Here is a 20,749-nt window from a genome sequence, read left to right as displayed (position 1 = left end):
GAGGAGTAGGGAACAGTTGTTAAGAAGGTTATGGGGTATTCTGGTCAATCTCTTGCTGTGGTTTTTACACTGGGGTCCTCAGAAGTTCAGCAATAACCTTGCTATAGTCAACAACACCAGGATACAATGTACAAAGACCACACTTACAAATTGCGCTTTTCAGTGTTTGTGGTCTAACGACATCATCTCAAACTTTCTTCCACTTGGTTGCAAAGTTTACCTTCGGTGCCGATGATGCGAAATTTTTTTTTTCGTGCTAAAGAACTTCAATGTTCGTTTCAAAGGTGAAAATACGCCTATGTCTGCTGGCTGCAGAAGAAGAGTGACGTTGGGGAAAAGACAATACATCAGTATTCCATGATCGTGACAATAGTCACTGACCTCAACTGATTGATAACTTCATTGCCCATCAAGAAACAGAATGACAAGAGTTGTGATTTCTTAGTCTCCAGCCTCAATCTAAAATGTTGGGATTATGTCAAAAATGTTGTAGTCTTCATTCCGCCAGTTTCTGTTTTCTCATAGAGCCATGACTCAGGTACACTATTTTTCATATTTTTCTGAAGTAGTATGTTGCTGTAGATGACCACAATTGGGGCGAAACGACGCCAGCACAGAAATTGCCGAGTACTGTTACGCACTCTTTTTCTTTAGATTTTACTGTATTATGAAGCTGTTCTCCTCTCACATAAAGATACCTTCCTGAAACCCTGTAGAACAGTATTGCGGATTCTTCTTGGGTCTTCCATAATTGCTATTAATCCCTCACATTCAAAATATCTCGATAGTTTAGCATAGCAGACGCGTATTCTGTCCTCCGAAGCCGTAACCATACCCATGCTAATAATTCAGCCTTCTTCTGAAAGAGGAAGGTGTCGTCTCATAAAACACCTGAACCAAGCTTTTTCTGCCTTCCATACTTGAACAGTGTGCTTCTTCATGAAGACTGCACAATTTGCTGAACAGTGTCCATTAAATTACTTCACCAGAAATCCACTCTTTGCAATGTTGATCATCCATTCAGAAATTCCATCTTCTAGCGGGACAGGAGCGGCTTCCGCCCAAGACCAAACTTTATCTTATGATGCTCAGATAATTTATCATTTAAAGTTGTTACAGGAAACTGGAAGGTTTTCAATGCCTTCCTTTGGGACATCAAACCGAACCTCGCCTTCTGAACAGCTTCAGTGAAGGCAGATAACGAATACTGCCATTATTACATTTTCCTTTGACAGGCCTGGTTCTAGTTTTGGGAATAACTTCCTTGTTTAGGTTCTTAGTATTTTCCATTATCAAGTTCTGAACATTAGTTAAGGAAACTCAACAAAAAAATCTAAAATAAAATATTTTTAAGATTAACTTCTACTGTGTTTACTACTCTATACCTTGAGGAGGAAGACAGTCGGGGAACAAAAGTCTCTAATAATGCGACCAACACATCGTAAGAGATTAGTTAGGCTCTCTATGACGAAACATTGCTAAAAAAAAGGTAATTTAAATATTGTTTTAACGGATTTGAACTATGAACTATCAGCTACAAGGTGAAAGCCATAAAAGTTAGTGCAACACGTGATATTCAGGACAAAAGGAATCAACGTAGCGAAATTAATATTTAAATCACCAATAGCCCTTCCAATTACAATAATATTCGATATAAAAGAAACCTTTTCCTTAAAGGAACCTTTTTTATCGAACGTCATTTCGATGAAATGGCTCTCGAATATCTTACACTGTTTTCTTTTCGCATCACGTAAGATGATAGCTGAAAAATAGCATTATAACAAATAAATATACATATATTGATATTAACAGATCGCATTAATACAAGGATATTTATGATGATACCGATACAAAGGGGGAAAGGATTATTACAGCACTGCCGCGCCGTACAGAAAGTATAGTGATTTTTCTAATCTCCTGCCAACACTACAGACTAGAAAACTTTCCCGCATTCACTAATATCGACACATATGACCTATTGATTTTCATAAGGCGATGTTTGAAAGGGTGTGTTCGCAAATTTCAGATAGTGCGCAATGTTTTCGGTATTCTTATTATTTAACGAAATTACCAAGGTGTTCGATATTTAGGGAGCGTTCGATATTTACTGACATTACCCTAGATGGAAAGATTTGTTAAACAATCCCCTTAACTCACAGAAAAAAACTAATATACAGTGGAAAACCAATATAACTAATATACGGATCATTTTCGATTTAAAAGAAAGGAAACAAAACTGACTATAATAATTATCCATGCAATTCTGTTCTATCAACAGTCTATTAGCAGCATTGATCCTACACGCAGAAAAATTGTTGGAGATTTTCAATGCAAATTTATAAGAAATAGATCAACTATCGATCAAATATTTACTATTGGACAAATATTGGAAAAGAAGTTTGAATGCAATACTCTGGTACATCGATTTTTTTTTTTTGAATTTGGAAACGCTTACAAATTGGTTAGGAAGCATTTAATACATTCTTATGGAATTTAGAATACCGATAAAGTTAATTAGATTATTTAAGGCATTTCCTAATGAATCTCAAAGTAAAGTCCGGGTAGGAGAATTTTTATCCACGAGCTATCACATAAAGAATGGCCTGAAACAAGAGCAAGTGTAGTCGCCATTATTATTCAACTTTGTCTTGGAGTAGTGGAATGCTTTGTAAAGTTGAAACTATGTGGCTTTCAATACTCGTACTTTTCTCGAATACAAAGTTATCTAGGTGAAGTGATTGAAATCCGTATGAAAGAGGAAGGAAGGAAGATTACTACAAACTCGATTGACAGTTCTTTACTAAGTCTTGTGCCGACTAGTGTTCGCTATAATGTTTCATTCCTAAAACGAAGATTTTCTTATGGATAACCTTTGAGTTTCGTGCTCTTCATTTTTTGTAACTTGTGATAGTTATTTGTCCAAACTTGGGTTAGAATGACTGGTGAATATAGCAATATTTTTATTTTTAACTTCTGTGTAATATTTAAGCTAGTGGATAACTTTTTTTCGTAATGTCGACCCTCTTGCAGTTATTAACAATAATGCATCGCTCATAACCTTTGAGCGGTAAATAACTCTGTTCAAAGATGCACGCTGTAAGTAATTAAAGCAAATGATCGAGTTTCTAAATATTTGCTTGTTTTACCTGTGTTTCAGGTAAAATACCAATAGGTAAAGGAAAGATAAAAAATAGTCTGTTTATCATGAAGATATGAAAGAAGCTGTTGCTTCAGTAATTGCATCTGCAAGAAAAGTTAACTAACATCTTTTCTGAAGCGTGGAGGATCCATGAAGTAAGGCTAGGTGCTCTACATAATCATGTGGAAATGTACTTAATGTAGAGGTTTACGGAACCCTTTTCATACAGCGTTAGATATGATACAAAGAGGGTGTTTGCAGAGAGTGAAGAGAACGAACTTGCACAGTACCTGAAAACATGTGTAAAGATGAAATATGGTTAAAGCAAAAAATCTGCAAGAATATTACTTTACAAGTTTGCAGTTACTAAGAGGAAAACATATACAAGTCAATGGGGCTTTAATCAATTGCAGGGGAGGCGTGGATGAAATAGTTTGTGATAGGACACACACATAAACTTTCATTTGGAAAGCCAGAAGCAACTAGTCTTGCACGGTCCACAAGCTTTAACAGCGAAAACGTAAATTACTTTTTAGAAAATTTAAGAGAGATGCATCGTAGTTACGGACCAATCCCACCAGAACGAGTGTATATGTAGAGTAAAGAGACTTATCAACAATTCAGGATCCCAAATGTATTGTAACCCCTAAGGGAATAAAGCAAGTCTGCACAGCAAATTCAGTTGAACGTAGAAAAACATTGGCAATGGTAAGGGAAATAAATTCCATTGGTAACCACGTACCACATATGCTGATTTTTTTCAGAGTAAGTGTCAAACATATTATAGTAAAGGGGAACCAAGTGGGGCGTTTGGAGTGGCGAATCCTAGTGGTTGGACAAGTGAAAATTGATTTCTTCAGCTTTTACGCCATTTTATCAGTCATACAAAGCAAACAAAAGATCAACGAATTCTGCTTGTTCCTGACAACCATGAATCTCGCCTTAATTTGCAAGCAGTTGGAAGAGCACGAGAATTTGGAGTATTAATGGCGACTTTAACTTTCAATACTGCAAACAAGATACACCCAGGTTATGGCGTATGCTGCTGTAAATTTAATAGCGGATGATAAGAGAAGAATGGAAAGAAATGCAGAGCTCTTATTAAAATTTACAGGGCATGGGTTTAAAAGTAAATGCAGAGAAATTAAATACATGGAAATTCGCCAGGATCGTAATACAGGAAATTAAAGATGCGTTAAAATATCAAATAATACTTTTCAAAAAGTGGATTCTTTGAAATATCTACAATCAATATTAACAGAAAGAAAACCTTATTCATAAACAAATTAAATCTCAGCTAAAAGCAGGTAATTCGCGTTATTATTCAGTTCAAAATCTCTTGTAGTCGCTAATTCTGACTTTTCAGGAATTTGAAGCATAAAATATATAAAAAGATAATCTTGCTTGTTGTTATATGTACTTGCGAAACATGGTGGCTAATTCTGAGGGAAGAACGCAGACTGAAAGTATTTGAGAACAAGATCCAGAGACGAATATTGACATCCAGGAGGAATGGGAATGGAGGACGGCGGAAACTTCATAACTTATACTACTTAGCAACCTTCTTAGAGTCATCAAATGTAGGAGGGTTAAGTGGCCAGTCCATGTAGCCAAAACCGAAGAAGGTAGGAACTCTTTCAAGGTCTTAACGGGAAGAGCAATTGTAACAACCATCATTAAAACCTAGACGCAGATGGGACAATATTAAAGTGGATCTCACAGAAACAAGAAGGCAAAGTAGAAACTGGATCCAGTTGTTTAATGTTACAAGTGAGTGAAGAGCATTTGTGAACGCAGCATTGCGTTTTTGGGTACCATAAGCCAAAGAGTTAGAGAGTAACTCTTATAAATCTTTGTTTTGGAACTAAATTTAAGCGACCAACACTAAAGCATTATATTTAAAGTTTACATGTGAACTGATATTACAATTTTAATTACTGCCTCACATCTCCATGTAAAACCATTAAATTAAAAATACCCCTGAATCCGAGTTTCGAACATTCCATCTTCAAGTTTTACAAGTTCTTCACGAAGAGTCAATTCCTCACCACGCTCGGCTACCATCGCCTCTTTATAAAAAGTGTGGGAAATACAATAACCTAATTACAATTCTGTAAAAAGTATGATTGATATTGGCTCACTTTTCTGTATTAAGTTTCTAAAAGTTTTTTTAAGCTTCTGTGAACAGAAGTGTACAATTACAATAATTTTCATTACATTTTAATGACTAAAATATAAATTAAATCAGTCAATAATGAAATCGACGCCTTCAGAAATTGATTGTTCCACAGTTAATTTCCATTGTCCTTGTTCATATTGCAAATACAGTGTGTTAATTATAATGCGCATGCGTTTTCCGACTTTGAGGAAATGTGTTTCTATCGCAAAGCCGCAGAATAATTGACATAAGGTAAAAAAATTCTTCCTCTTGTAAAAGTAATAGGTTTCGAAGGATTTTTGAAAAAAATGTACACTCGAAAAGCTGCAATTCTAAAAACGGAAGTTTTCAAAACCAAAGTTATACGTCATCAAGATATTGAAATAGCAGAAGATAGCAGTAAAGAAGTAGAATATATGCGCTGTGATGGAAAATGGATGAATACAGCTGTGATATTTGGGATCAAGGTGACAGCTGCAGTGAATAGTTTCGCGCTGAGTGTATTTGTTTAGAAGAAAACTTTGGTATCTTTGTATCTAATTTTTGTAAAGAATAAACGAAAGTTAAATTTAATATTTCTTATTTTTTTTTCAAAACAAAAGATTGAAGTCATCAAAGACAAGCGCTTTATTACATTAAATGTATTTAATATTTGCATCAAAATTAGAATTTAAAACATTGTATTGTACAGTTTGTCTTATAAGTTACACGAAATACCTTTTATGTATCGAAAGTGTCAAAAATATTATCTGTGCAGAAACTTTTTCAAAAGTATTATTTCAAATTGTGTAATGTTTAGTAGTGCTTCACTTTATCGACATGTTTTATAATCAACAGGTTTATGATATGAGAAAAGTACACATATAAGTATGTTAAACGAAAAATGTATGTAACATATCAAGAATATAAATAAAAAATGTAAATATTTATTTATTGATTTTTCCTTTAACATTTCATAAATGATTCATAAAATAAGATAGTCTACGCTAAACGCGATGCCTCTTTTTTCAGCAAATAGTGCACTTTTGCTAATCTATTGGATAGAGCGTGCGCCGTTTTTAGGACCACCGAGATAAAATCTAGAAAAATTTAATGCAATACAATGCTTCGAATTCCACATTAAATTCTACGTCCTCGTCTAATATAGCCTCTATACAAAACAAGTTATTACATTTTTATAAATACAAGGACATGTATTTATTTTAGAAAAAACGGTACTTAATATATAAGGTAACCAGAAAAACGTATTGCTGTGTTTGACTCCCCATTAATCATGCGCACAAAGAATGGAAATGTGCCTGCCAAACGATCGAAAGTTAACCTGATAATCGGCGCTCTCTGATACAGGCACATTGAGTAAATTTATATTATACATACAAAGTTGAGGTTGGTTTTGTATTAGTAATTATATATTGAAAGCAAAAATTTAAGATTTTACCTGGCTATAGTTGGGAGAGCAGAATTATAAGCGATGCAACTACCATGAACAGTATTTAAAAATTCTCCTTGGATGATGGTGTTTTCTTCAAAGTGAAGTACTGACCATTTAGGAATAGATCGGACCTGAAAAACACAAATATTTAGCAATGAATTTAGCATTCATATGGATTATAATTAGCATTGGTAATAGCTTATTATAGAATAGAGATTAAAATGGTTGACCCAATTGTTTTTACTCATTAAATCCCATTACAAATTATAGGGAAACATTGGTAAGATATCAAATATATTATCAAAAGCCAATAGGAAATTTGATAAAACTCAATAAGAGATTACTTTGAAATTATATTTTTATGACATCTGCACTGTTATTACTTATAAATGAAGAAATAAATATGAAAGTGCGAAGAAAATATATTTTGTACGAGAACAGTGTTATACTACTGTATTATGTAACGCCCCCTTCCACCTAGCCTCGTCTAATCGAATTCACATGGAAAACACACTAAACATAAACTTAAAGAACATGTACTACAGTGTTTCAAGTTTTAAGATAACAACTTTATTTCCAATATAAGGAGGTGTATATGAACTAAAACGTTTGAATAGCTTATATACACTCGTTTGAAATGTGCAATATACAACTATTCTAATATACAATTAAAACTTTACTAGTTGATTCTTATCTTCTTTAAATTTAATTTCAATTATATTTCAAACAGTATCTCCAATCAATAATTACTAATTCTCTTCAAATCTTGACTTTAACAGTTAATAATCTCTCAACGACTTTTACGACCATTAACTACTCATTGATAAATTTCTTCAAACATGAATAATATTTCTGAACTAAAATCTTACAATATTTTTAGATCTTAATTAGTTAATTTATCAAATTAATATCAGTCAAATTAATATCTGAATCAAAATCTTAACTTTCAAACTTATGACAACTTCGAGAAAAAATTTATATATTTCTTTCGAGAAAATAATATCTAAATACGCTCTCCTTCTGACATATGGCTAACAGCTGAAAAAGAAATACTTAATTTAAACGAAATATCGGATCCGCAGGTGGTTTATATCTTGTTTCAACGATTAAGGTCAAAGTAGAAAGAATAATCGCCACAATTTCTGGGAGGAAAAATAACTACTGTTGGAAGGCAAAGGTTCGCGAGTTTTAAACCCTTTGGAAACAAACTATCAACGACCTCACAATCAACAGTTTTGACAAACACAATTACTATAATTAAATATAATATTATTAACTCACCAGGTGTCGGTAAACTCAATGGTTTACCTATTTCCTTTTTTCCTCTCGTTTGGTATTTGGCCTCTTTGACTAACTGTTGACTATGCACGTACGCAATTCTTGCTCTGTGCCAGAAATTATACTATCACGTTGTTACAGAGGATAAATTCCAGGACAAATCTTTAGGATTGCCAGAATAAGCAGGTATCCAAACTAGCAATCTCTACGGACTCTACTAAGAAATGTCCCACACTACAAGAATTCTCTCTCTCTTTAATAAATTCCTTTTTTTTTAAAGAAATATTTCAGAGAGATTAATAAGTAATGACACAGGACCAAAATGCACAATGAATTCACTCACCAAATAGAACTGAATTGAGCGAATTGAGGGTTCACTTTGCATGCACACTTTCCCTCTCTGACTCTGTAACAAGCACAAAAATAGGCTATTTCCTTGCCAACTTCTTTCACTAACACTGTGAACTTGTTCAACACATCGTGATATTTAACTTCGCTTAACTCGCAAAGAACAAATAGTAGCAAAAGATTTTCTGGCACGGAACTTAGACTTGCCCAGGTATATTCACTCACAAACATGTCCTACTTAACACAAAACAAAGCAAGAACACGTAACCACCAAACAACTCCATCCTCTCTGGGCTAAAGTAGGGAACAAGATAACGGGTCCCTGAGTCACCGAGCCAGGAAGAGTTGACGGGACAAGCCACGCCCACCGAACAAACACGCGTAAAACCTTTTTTCCCTCAAGTTGTCATAGCATATAGTTTCTCAGTCAATTCCTCCTTACATTATTCCTATCAAACTTTTTTATATACTTTTTTCTTTCTCCTATTTTTCTAAAAAGAATACTTTTTACAAAGAGAAAAAGATAGTTTTTCAATACTGAAATTGATTAACAATAGGAGTCTTAATAGACAATATATCGCTCAATGTACAATTTTCCTTCATGTAACCATCCATTCTTCTTCTTCTCAAATCCAGAAGGATGGTGCGTTACAATTACAAAAAATAACATTACATGGCTATATTAAAATAAAAATGCTTTTTTTGTGTAAAATGAGAGCAAGGTATTTAACAAACAACCCAATTGATTTAATGGATGCCAAGAGGGAAGAATGAGATGAAAAATAAGAAACAAATAAAACCTTCAAGCTTTCCGCCCCACGAGTATATTTCTTAAACTAAGGGAGACGGATGTTTAAGGCAAGTGAATGATAACGGAAAAATTGCAAGCAGAAGAGTGGAGACGTAACGGAATTCCTACCTACGCGACGCTGGCCGCCACAAACTTCAATGGACCAGGATAGATAGGAGAAACCTACTCAGTAAAGATGATTGTTTTGGTACTGGTATACCGTGCCCCCTATCCCAAGGAAGAGTTTCTTGGTATAGTGTTGGAGAATAACCAGAAACGTTTACGCGATTGTTATAATTTATTATGTACGACCATAAGATTATCCAATAATATTGAAAAACTCTGCGTTGTTACATAAGTTTATAGAAAATTGGGAATCTTGCTGTAAATGTAAGCCGTGATGTACGTAGAGCAATTCTCGAAACATCCCAAATTACTTTTCATTGAGGATAGTGATTATCAGAACAGTAAAGTGACCTTAGTGATGTACTGAGAAAGATTCGTTAAGGAGTGCGTTGCTCTTTAACGTAGAGTACACCAAAGTGAAGCACCAAAAAGTTGTAGAAAAGACAATGTATATTACCAACTCATCATCTCAATATTAATATCAATAAGAAGAAGAAAAGAAGAAAACGAGAAACTAAATAACAATAGAAGTTTTAGTAAAGAAAGGATGTGTTTCAAACAAAATGGATTAGTTTGCTATCGCCGGCATTACCAGGTATCTGCTAGCGATGTACCAGACTTCGTACCCATGCTCTGTTACAATATCAACACTATCACAGCATACTACTACCGATGAATTTATATAATTTGTCACATACCAGGCATTAAAAAGCTCGTGTACATTGAATTTCTGGCCTGATAATTTTAGGATATGTGTTGAAACTGTACGCTATTAGCCGCATTTCACAAGTGATATCTGTAAGTTAAAATTATCTAGTAGGTCAAATATTCCGGGTGCATTAGAGATAAGTACTGCAGATATCTTAACACGTACCAGGGGTTCTTCTACTGTTTTGTTTAAAGTTTCGGTGACCAGACATCCCGAGAAAAGATCCCGGAAAAAACGGGAAGACGGAAATACACATGTCTAGGTTGCCTTGTTACAAAGGCCCAACTCACGAGAGTCCATCTTAAAAAGGGCCTCGCTTCAAATTTGGCCGAGTTCAAACGGGTCCGCTTGAAAAGGGATAATGTCAAAATAGTCCGGCATCAAAAATAATCATGGATTAAAACGATACGTTTCAGGTTAAAAAGTACGATATTTACTCACAAAAAGGGCCTATTGTCTCACAATAGACAATCTAGTCATAACAGTTGGTAACTGCACGCTACAGATTATCATGAGGAGATCATCTTGTTTCCTTTGCAATGCGATGCAGTTATAGATTCGAGGTCTGCGGTTTGATGTGATCATCTTCATCTATCGCCTTACAACCTTCTTAGTGAAAAGGCTTTCTTTACACTAACAATTCAATAACTGCGAAGCGAACTACACAGTAAGAGTACCAATGATGACACATTATGTCAATCATGTACAACTAAAATTAATTCAATTCTCTTGCCTAGTTCGCACAGCGTAAGCCATATCAACTCCTAATTTCAGAATGTGGGCCAGCATTTTGAAACACGTTCCTACTTATTGTAAATACATCTCCGTAGATTGATATACGGTGCCACTCACCGAGCCGCCGCCATGTTTCACAGTTGGGCAGAGACACTGCAGATCATAATCTTCTTTGGGCGTTCTCAGCCCGTGGTTGGGAATAGGGTGAAGGATGACTCATCCGACCATATCACACGTTTCCAGTCCTCAACGGTCCAAGTTCCATGCTCGCGGCACCATTTGCGGCTTGCGAAAGCATTATGGTCCCAGATGAGCGGTTTGGCCCGTGCAACACGACCCCGTAAGTTCATGTTATGTAATTCGCGGAGGACTGTGATTGTCGAAACAGGGGGGAGGTGCTGATTGAGTTCCTGCGTCACTTGCTCCGCGGTGGCACAACGGTTCTGCGTGACAATGCGCTTTAATACCCGGCGTGACCTATAACTCATGATTTTCTTCCGCCCACTGTACCGCTTCCCCGATGTGTTTTTTCCTGTGTGTTGTGTAGGCCGTCATCACCTTCGACACTGTCCCACCCGACACACTTAACACAGTAGCCACTGCTGTCACACTCACTTCACATAACCGCGCACCAACAATTTGCCCTCTTTGACAATCTGAGAGGTCTCCCATTTTACACTCCCTTCGTCTGCTGCAGCCACTGAACACTGCTGTTCCACTGCGCCTGACGTAGTATGGAGACCTACCTAACACACCACCACCAGCGGTCCAGCGCTGCGGGCGCCATGACACCACTGCCAACCCATACATCTGACGTGTTGCCAACTACAGGTCTTTCCATTTTGCTGATCACCATGTATATATATATATACCAAAATATTAGACTTCTTCTCTGTGTGTTGAAGAACCCGGAGGTTCATGATCTTTAGCTCTTGATCTACTTGTCCAAAATCTATTATTAAATATTTTACCCATGCAGGTACAATTTAATTTCGTTCGTTACCCACATATGTACTCGCTACTTTTCGAGTTTATCTTAAGTAACTAAAGCAAATTAATGTATCTTATGTTTTCGTTTTCAATTTGGACACTATATTATTTGTTTCTAGCTATTCTACTATAACCTTTCGTGTACTAATATCTCTCAGCACAATACACTATACAGGCAAAATAGTGTTAATCATCAACTATTTCCTGAAGAAAGTTGCTGATCCCTACTAATGGTTAGAAACTTTCCACATTAACAACATTTTACTGTTTTATGGTCATAAAGTAACAACCACAACAAAAATGAGTTCTTATTGTCAACTTCTCCGCAATATTTTAAAGCACAATGACAGAAATTCAAACTTACGAATTTATGAATTATGTCCTTGTTTATTTCTTGACTATCAAGAGTTTATATTCTACTACAAATAAATATCAAAAGTAGCAATGTTACCTCTTAAAAATGAGGCAAATTCAAACTTAGTTCATATTCCCGATTGTAGAAAGATTCTAGTCGTAGATTGTCATAAAATACTCATGTTGTTTTACTTTAAAATATTTGCTACATCAAATGGCCGCATTTAAGATAGCTCTTATGATGCATACATATCTTTGAGTACACTTTAGGACTATTATCAACTTGCAACATATTCTTATTCATCAATGATGATCCCCTCTTTCCTGTTTCGATACTTTTATTACATATATTAATCTTAAACATAGACTATGTCATAAACACTATTAATGTTAAACACTATGTCATAAACTAACGGCGATTGGACAAATATGAATCTATATTCTCATTTGTATAAATATTCAAGTCTAAATTCTTTTCATGTGTGTGATCTATTTCCAAGTGTTGTAAACAACATTTTTAACATGATTAGTATATCTTACCTCCCAAAATGTAACATTGACTTCTTATTTGTAAGATATGTCTATGATCACAATTCTGATAATGGATATCAATATAAAGAAGGGGGGAAATAATCTCATTGAAAATAATTTTTAGAAAATGAAGGGGTCCATCAATTCTATTTTTCATAATAAAAGCATGACGATATTAATATTTATAAAATTAGTAAGAATTTTAACTATATGCCATTAAGATAGCTGTATCTTCAAAGTATATCCTATCTAGATATTTGTTTTAATGAAACGTTAGGGCAACGGTATTTAAGAAGCAAAAATGAATCGAACTAAGAACTTATCATCCTGCAAAATTGATTTAGCCTGGGACTGTGTTTGGCCGATCCTTGACAAGTTTTGCGCTATTTATTACATTGTCAATGTGTCATTTGCCTATTAAATTTCAATTATATCCGGAATATAGTTACAAAGAAATAAAGTAAAACTGGCACATTCACATATTTCTGCAGTAGCACTATGAACAACTATATGGTTACACCGAGAACTAATAAATGTGAAATTATATTATTGTTTGCTAAAATTTAAACAAAAGTGAATTTAAAATGAAAACCACTAAAATCTGTTGTACGAAATCAATATTTAACACCAATGAAATTATCAGTTATTTACAGTTTCAGGGAAACAGAAAAAATATGAAAACCTGAAAGAGTGACGCAAAAAAAAAACACCTTTCTTTTTGTACTTATACAAATTGTGTTTCTTTATATATTCTTTTTTTTTTCTAAAACGTAGGCCATTATTTGCTTGCGTTACAGTCATCGATGGATGATACAGCGGAATTTAAACGTCTCATTTGCAGTAGAAAGTTGGTTAGATTGATGCGATTTCGATGTTGTCTTGTTGTGCGGCATGTTCCAACAGACAATCTCATGTGAATATGTACCTAATACCTATCATCACACATAAATTCATTAAACTTTAGAGGGAAATGTTGAAACAAGGAGATTGATAAATAAATATATGAAAAAGCATCTAGTGTTTAAATCTTAAATATCCCGTAGATCTTTGGTGAGTCTGATAGAACTTCTAAATTTAAAATGCATCAACTAAGAATTATGAAGGTATTTACGTGTGTACAGTTATCCTGTATCGCATAGCGTCTGATGATGCCAAAGAGTTAGTTGGCTAAACTGTAACACGTGTTGAATTTTAATGATAGCATACTGTTTTGCTCAGCAAATAATTAGTTTATATTCAACTAAGATGATTCCATCGGGCGAAATCATTAGAAGATAATCTAAATTCACAATTAGAACTCTGCAAGATATTATTGTAGGATAAAAAAGCAAGAAGACGGAATCATTTGAAAAACCTTATTGATCTGGAGAAGCAAATTTTAAATTTTCAGGTGTTGTTAATAGGCATATCTGTGTTTAATATGTAACAGAAAACTACCATGTAATAGAACACAAACTAGATTAATCTTGAATGAATTTGCGATCTTCGCTTTCATGTTAAATGGTCTTTAGGGCTTTGTTTAAATAGATATGTCCACAATCTGTATCTTCTCATGTTATACGACATTGTTGAATAACAATGTCGTATAACATTTATATGGCAGCTGTTGAGTAACAGTTCCACAGTAACGGCTACAACATTATAATGAAAGTTATATGTACAGCATGATATAGCTCCTTCTCACTAAGCGGTGATAGTGCACTTGCTTCTAAACAATCACACACCTAATCATTGGAAGGTCGTCTATGTCAAGTTGTATGGCCACTACGATCAACAGATCATACCCCAACAGATCATTGATGGCATACTAATTGCACAACAGAAGTTTAATAGGGAATTAGAAATAAAAATATATGTGCTAAAGTGTGCTTGAGTGTAAAAACAACACAGCAAAATTTGTAAATCCAGGTAATCTGCACGTTGGTACCCGCAGAGATTGTACCTAGTTGTAATTCCTATACCATTCGAGTTTTAACTTGTGAAAAGTATAGTATTTTTTTGTTTGTTTTTTTTTCAAAATCAACAACTCGTTATGCATAGGCTTGAAAAAAGAATGACAGATCTGATGACAAGTCAAAGCACGACATCGCTGCCCTACAAGAAATCAGTAACTGTTAAAATTAGTGAAACAGTGAAGTGTGGCGAGTGACATACAGCCAAACACTAGAAGGAGTCTGAAATAAAGGATGTCAGTTTGTTACAATAGATTTCCGAAAGGCGAACAACGTTAGTAGATCTAAATGAAGTGTTTTGTAGGCGCAGTGCACTACAAGGTTTTCAGGTACTTTGTGACGATCGTTTCGGCAAAATGAAGTAACAGCGTCTCTTGAAGCAGTGTTCATAAGCGACACTATCTCTTACAATTTTCATTCTGTAACGTTCAATGATAAAACTTGAATCGGATCATTTATGTCACTTGTGATTTCAGTAGAAGTTCAAGTTGAGGATGAAATATATATTTTGAGAATGTTTTCTTGATTACACAAAACCGCTTCAAGCAATCTTTTATATTGTTTTCTATAGTAATGAACGATAAAACTAGATAAATGTAAGGACAACGTTACTCTATACACTCACACACAACTATGTGCTACGAGTAGTTACATATTATAATGATTTCGATTTCAAGTCACGGCAATACTTTTATAATTCATAAATACCTGCCTTTATACAGAAAAGGATTCCTCTTATTTTTCATCAATATTATCATTTCCTACCTGTATCGCATTTTGCGACATGCTTAGAGGGTGTATAGCGTCAGCGTGTCAATCGTTCTTGATGTCCCGCAAGGACTACAGTACGACGTGGATAAGTAAACCGGAAGTGGTTTATTTTTGCCACTTCTGTTTTAACTTTAGCAGTTAAAGAGTGAAAATGGTAATAGATAACATTAAACAATTCTTTAAAAATCTGAAGCAACCAGGGAGTAAATTCCATATACCCTCAAATTTTTCTCTCTTAAAACCAGAAGTGGCATAGAATAAACCACTTCCGGACCATTAGTCATTATACTAGAGTAGAGACGGCAATAGATGTGTTTCTCGTTCTTCATAGACGTGCAGTAGGATCTGTTTTAAAACTAAACTTCTTTCTTTATCTCAATCCATAACTTGATTGTCAATGAAGTCAGATGTTTAAAATTTTGACTAAAATATTTTCTAATATTAACTTTCAACTTTGTGTTTACTCATCAATGTGTATACTCTCACATATTTAAAATGGCATTTAGAATATAACCGCTTAAAAAATAATGGAAAATTAACAATTAACTGTTTAGAGAAGATATACATTTGATGTCTATATTTTACCTTAAATATTTAGAAAGTAATCCAAATTGATTCCATTATCTTGCTCATTGTTATGTAAGATAAATCAACAAAAAACTTTTTGGGAGACAAAACTTGAGGAAAATATCATTATTTTCAAATTATTAACATAAATCATTGCACCATGTCATGAGTTGAAGGAAGAAATTATAAATACTGAATTAATTCAATCACCTATGCAGCGTCTCTTTAAACGAATCGTATAATCGAGTATAATTTTTAATGAAAGGTTTTCAAATAGCCAAAGATAGTATACAATTTCTAGTGACATAACTGTTGGTAAATGCTATTCCATTGACCTTTCATTGAGAATGCACATGAGAGAAACCTGCCGGGTCTGGATTTCTTTTAGCGCGCTTCGATTTGATAGGAACATCAATATAACAAGTGAGGCCTTCTCCTGTGCAGAAACAAATATATGTTAGAATGAAAGGAAATAAACATTTCCAAACTTGCTCATTCAGTTGTTCTAGATTACATAATTTTCATATTATTTCAAATACATATAATTCATTTGTGATCACCTTTTTTATTAAATTCTCGTATAGATTGTGCACATGAATGATAATAATGCATATTTATCGTATCTCTAATATGTTTGCTCTCAAGACTGGCAATGCCGAAATTTGATTAAAAATGAATTTGGGGCAACGATCTTCACTAAATCAACATAATTTAGCACACTCTAATTGACAGGATAGCTGTATGGGGTGTGGGTGAAACTCAAATTGCAGCCACCTTCTCATGGTAAATTCTGGTCCATTTCATAAAAAAAAAAAAAAGTTGTGAAATGGACGATGAGATGCAAAATCATTAGGAAAATAAACTATATAAAATCACTCACATTAACACATTATTAACCCTCCAATACGCGCGCGGGCTACTATTGTAGCCCAGCGTTTTTATTTTCCTTGCCGCAAAGTAATTCGAGATGATAACTCAAAGGGTGTCTGTGTACCTTTCTATCAACTATCATTCGGCGTGTTTAGTGTGTGGCCAAACGTAAAATCGAAAGGAGCTCATTGTTATTCCGCTTGAAAATTTCACGGGCTACATCTGTAGCCCGCGCGAATATTGATGTCACAGGTGTTCCCAAGCGTCAAAGTTTTTTCATTATAGTTTGAGTGTTTTTCAGATGGTCAATGAGTTTGCAAAATGCCAATTCTGATGTGGAATGTTTTCTAGATGGCGATAGTTAACATTTTGAGACCGCAAAAATGCATTTTTCGGACACAGAAATAGTGAAAATTCAGAAGATGTGACTGAGAATTCCGGGCGGCAGGAATCACTGATACCTGTTGATAATAGTAGTAAAGACAGTTCTGAAGTAAATTATTATGTAGTAAAAGACAATCTCAAATGGGAAAAAAATCACTCCTACTCGTAATATTTGCGCTCGTGCTCATAATAGTGTGCTTCTTTTTTCAGGACCTAAAGGTGGAGGTAGGTCTGCGTTGTTGGAGCTTGACTATCTAGAAGTGCTTTTAGAAGCAAACATTTTGAGACTTAAAGTTTATTTTACCAATATTTACATTGGCAGTGTTAGATTGAGATTTGTACTTAACCGTCATGCAAAACTTACAGACGAGATTGTACGTGCCCTTATTGATATTTTGATGCTTTTGATGAGTTGTCAATGCTTGACGGAAAGTGTGCGCAACATGCTTAGAAGGACAGGAATACGGAAACATAAAAAGAAAAATATATGAAAATAACATATGTAAAATTATGCAAAATCGTAATCAAACTTTGATACTAGAAATTCGTTATGATGAAAAGGTATATGTTTTATGAATAATACGTTTATTTGTAATATTTGTAAAATTTTTGAACCGGAAGTATGTCCAGAAGTGGCCTAACAGTCGCTTCCGGTTTACAACCTAAAGGAAGATCAACATATTGACTTCACTGTTAAGTTCAAGTTTTCTAGCAGAATAGATACAAGGAATTTTTGAACCGGAAGTGGCCTAAGAGTCAAGTCACTTGGAAAACAAATATTCCCCTAAATATTATGCTCAGCTACAAAATTCTATTAGTTTGTTTTTCTTTCTTTACTTTTATTACAGTGTTGAAAATAGAATAAATGAAATGCCTAGATTTTTCTTTTGGGTACAGTACAACCTCGTTTATCCGGATTAGCAAGGACCAAATGCAATACGGATAATCTAAAGTCCGGATAATTATGGTAATATGAGAAGCAAAACAAATTCTTAAATAAGGATACTTACCTTTATTACGATAACTTTTCACGTCACTTCTTAACAACGAATTGATAAACTGTCTTCTCTTTCAAATACGTGTAGCGTTTGAATGAAGCAAGGACACGCAAACACTTTTTCATTAATGGTACAGTTGGAGTGGTATTTGGCTGTCGCTCCAAGTACGCCAAAAGTTATTATTCAAGAAAATAAGAATTAAACTGTCAATTCAGTTTGAAGATGGCACCGAGAAAAAAGTGTGTCAATGCTTAGAGTTTCAAGGTATAAAGCAGGAAGGACGAATAGAGACGTACTTTGCCATGGGGCTCCAATTAGATTTCACTGGCTAATGGTGGAAAGTCTGTATAACACATATACTAGATCGGAACACAAACCGGCTCGGGCCAACCGGGGCACCCGTGCGGTATGAGTCGTCAGGCCGCCATCTTCACGGGCCTGGATTATATTCCCAACTGGGATGTGTTGTTTATTGGTTTTGGGCGTCGTAGAGAGGACAATGACCTCACAGGCCAAACTCATAAGTTACTCAGATGAATTTCCGTACCCAGGGTGTTCTAAGGAGGGCCAGGCTCCTAAATTTGTGCTGGCCCCTCTTATATATTCCCGGTAAGCTTGCAAATGAACTATATATGGTGATGAACTATAATACGGTTGCATCGGGTCCTCCTAACTTCAGCCGCGCTCCCTCCTACATTTTTGGGCTAACTACGGGCCTGCTCCGATGTTCTAAAAATACAAAGTTTTTTTTAATATGAGTATTTAATTAACCAGTCTGATAATGCTAGTGCATATAACTTCACTTCCAGATTTTTTCTTAAATAATACTTTCGGGAAAAGCAACAACATTAGTTGTAGTGGACAGGTGATTTGTATTTCATACACTGCAACATAACCAATCCTCTTGCTCTATCTATTATAATTCAAAATGTGCACAGAAATAGTTCAAACTTCAGTATTCATCTGAAGGCGCGAAACAGGTTCAAAATGAGTTGATTCGGATAAAATATTAACCAAAGCCTATTCCATTATTTTAGCTCTATGAGTGGAGTGCCAAATAAAGATCTTGCAATTGCAATTGAAATTAATATTGAAAGAGTGGTACAGAAAAAAATACTGATTATTTTACATATATGCTGAGCACTAAGCAAATTTGGTAGTCAAACTTCCAACTTTTAGCAAAACAAAACGACTCTATAGACAACTATAGAGTGTTCGATCTATGTGTGTCTGGCATTGAAATCATACTTTGAGTCTCAGAAGGTGATTCCTTACCTACTAAATAAAGAAGAGCGAACATCCGCTCTGGAATATTTCGAATTACCATACCAAAAAGATTGACTCTTTTAGAAGGATTTCCATCGAAAGAAATGTGTGAAACTTCAGCTCAATTAATAGATATAACCTCTGGTATCCAACAGTTAAAGTGTATGTCATCGCCTGTGTCTATTGTATATTTTTAGAAAGTTGTGGGACTTCACAGATGTTTTCTGGAAGTGAGGGACGATTCCTCTTCCGTTCGCCCTCACTTTTACCTCTACTGGTATCTCATTCCAATATAACTTATGTTTTCAGATGAATTTAAAATCATAGTTAATTGAAATTTTCATTCATTTGAGATAAATGTAAACCTTTTGCAATGAAACCAATACAGTAAAATATTAAAAATCCGCAAAGAAGGATAAGAAAGTATTTATTGGTAAGTAGTAACAAAAAATACTTATGACCCTAAGAATGAAAATAAGTTCTTAGGATCGTCAGGAAATGAACGCTGACAAGACCAGCCAGCAAACTAACACACTTTTTCCTACACTAGGAGGGCAAATGCAGGATAAATTCTCCACTAATGACCTTATTAAGTAAACTTCAAAAGTAATTATTTCATGTGACGTATTTATGAGATCTTTTGGTATATTCTTGGTATTGAAGAAATTATTCAAGTTTTCTGCTATTATTATTTTAAACAAACGCAATTTTCTTCAGAAAAGGTCTTCGTCTTTCGATAACCTTCGGGATATAAAGGACCCCGCACAATCGTTATTGAAATTGGATTTCGGTGGAAATGCTGGAAACCGTGATATGTTGTCGATATTGTGATCCTGGGAAAAAGTCTCAATAAGCTCAACCATCCATCACTGACCGTTTGACCACACCAGAGCCACTTTTTCGAAAACGGTATTGGAAATAACATTTTTGATTTAGTTCGAATTAGTTGAAATCGTGATGTGTTACGAGGGTCACTACAAAAGTTTTGAGATGTCAAGTAACTTTAAAATCAGTTTAATACTTATATTTTCTCAGAGTAGTCACCATTACACTATACACATTTTTGCATCCTCGAAAACCAGTTTTGGAAGCAGTCTTGCCAGTCTTTTTCGTCAAGTGTTGAAAGTTCATTCTCGTAAGCCACTACAGCTTCTTCAGGGTTGCAAAATATCTTGCCACGCATGTGATCTTTGATACTGGGGAACAGAAAAATCACACAGGGCCAGGTCAGGGCTATACGGCGGATGAGTCATAAGTCCGACATCCGTATATTCTAAAAACTGAATTGTGATGTTGGCCGTGTGTGCGGACGCATTGTAATGATGAAGCAGGATCACACGCAATCCAGTTC

The 20,749-nt window shown here is 34.9% G+C and overlaps 1 protein-coding gene across 1 annotated transcript in view; it reads right to left on the bottom strand.

Annotated features, from left to right (window-relative positions):
• LOC145681948 (pickpocket protein 19-like) overlaps nucleotides 1–20,749 on the bottom strand; it is a 288,210-nt gene that overhangs the window by 138,068 nt on the left and 129,393 nt on the right. The window contains exon 5 of the mRNA XM_081753550.1: nucleotides 6,736–6,860. Within this exon, the coding sequence (XP_081609676.1) occupies nucleotides 6,736–6,860 (125 nt within the window). The remainder of the gene's footprint in view (nucleotides 1–6,735; nucleotides 6,861–20,749) is intronic.

Source organism: Thermobia domestica, chromosome 1 (assembly GCF_964235325.1).
Source record: "Thermobia domestica chromosome 1, izTheDome1.hap1.1, whole genome shotgun sequence".
Lineage (NCBI taxonomy): Eukaryota > Metazoa > Arthropoda > Insecta > Zygentoma > Lepismatidae > Thermobia > Thermobia domestica.
This window is presented reverse-complemented; position numbering and strand designations above follow the sequence as displayed.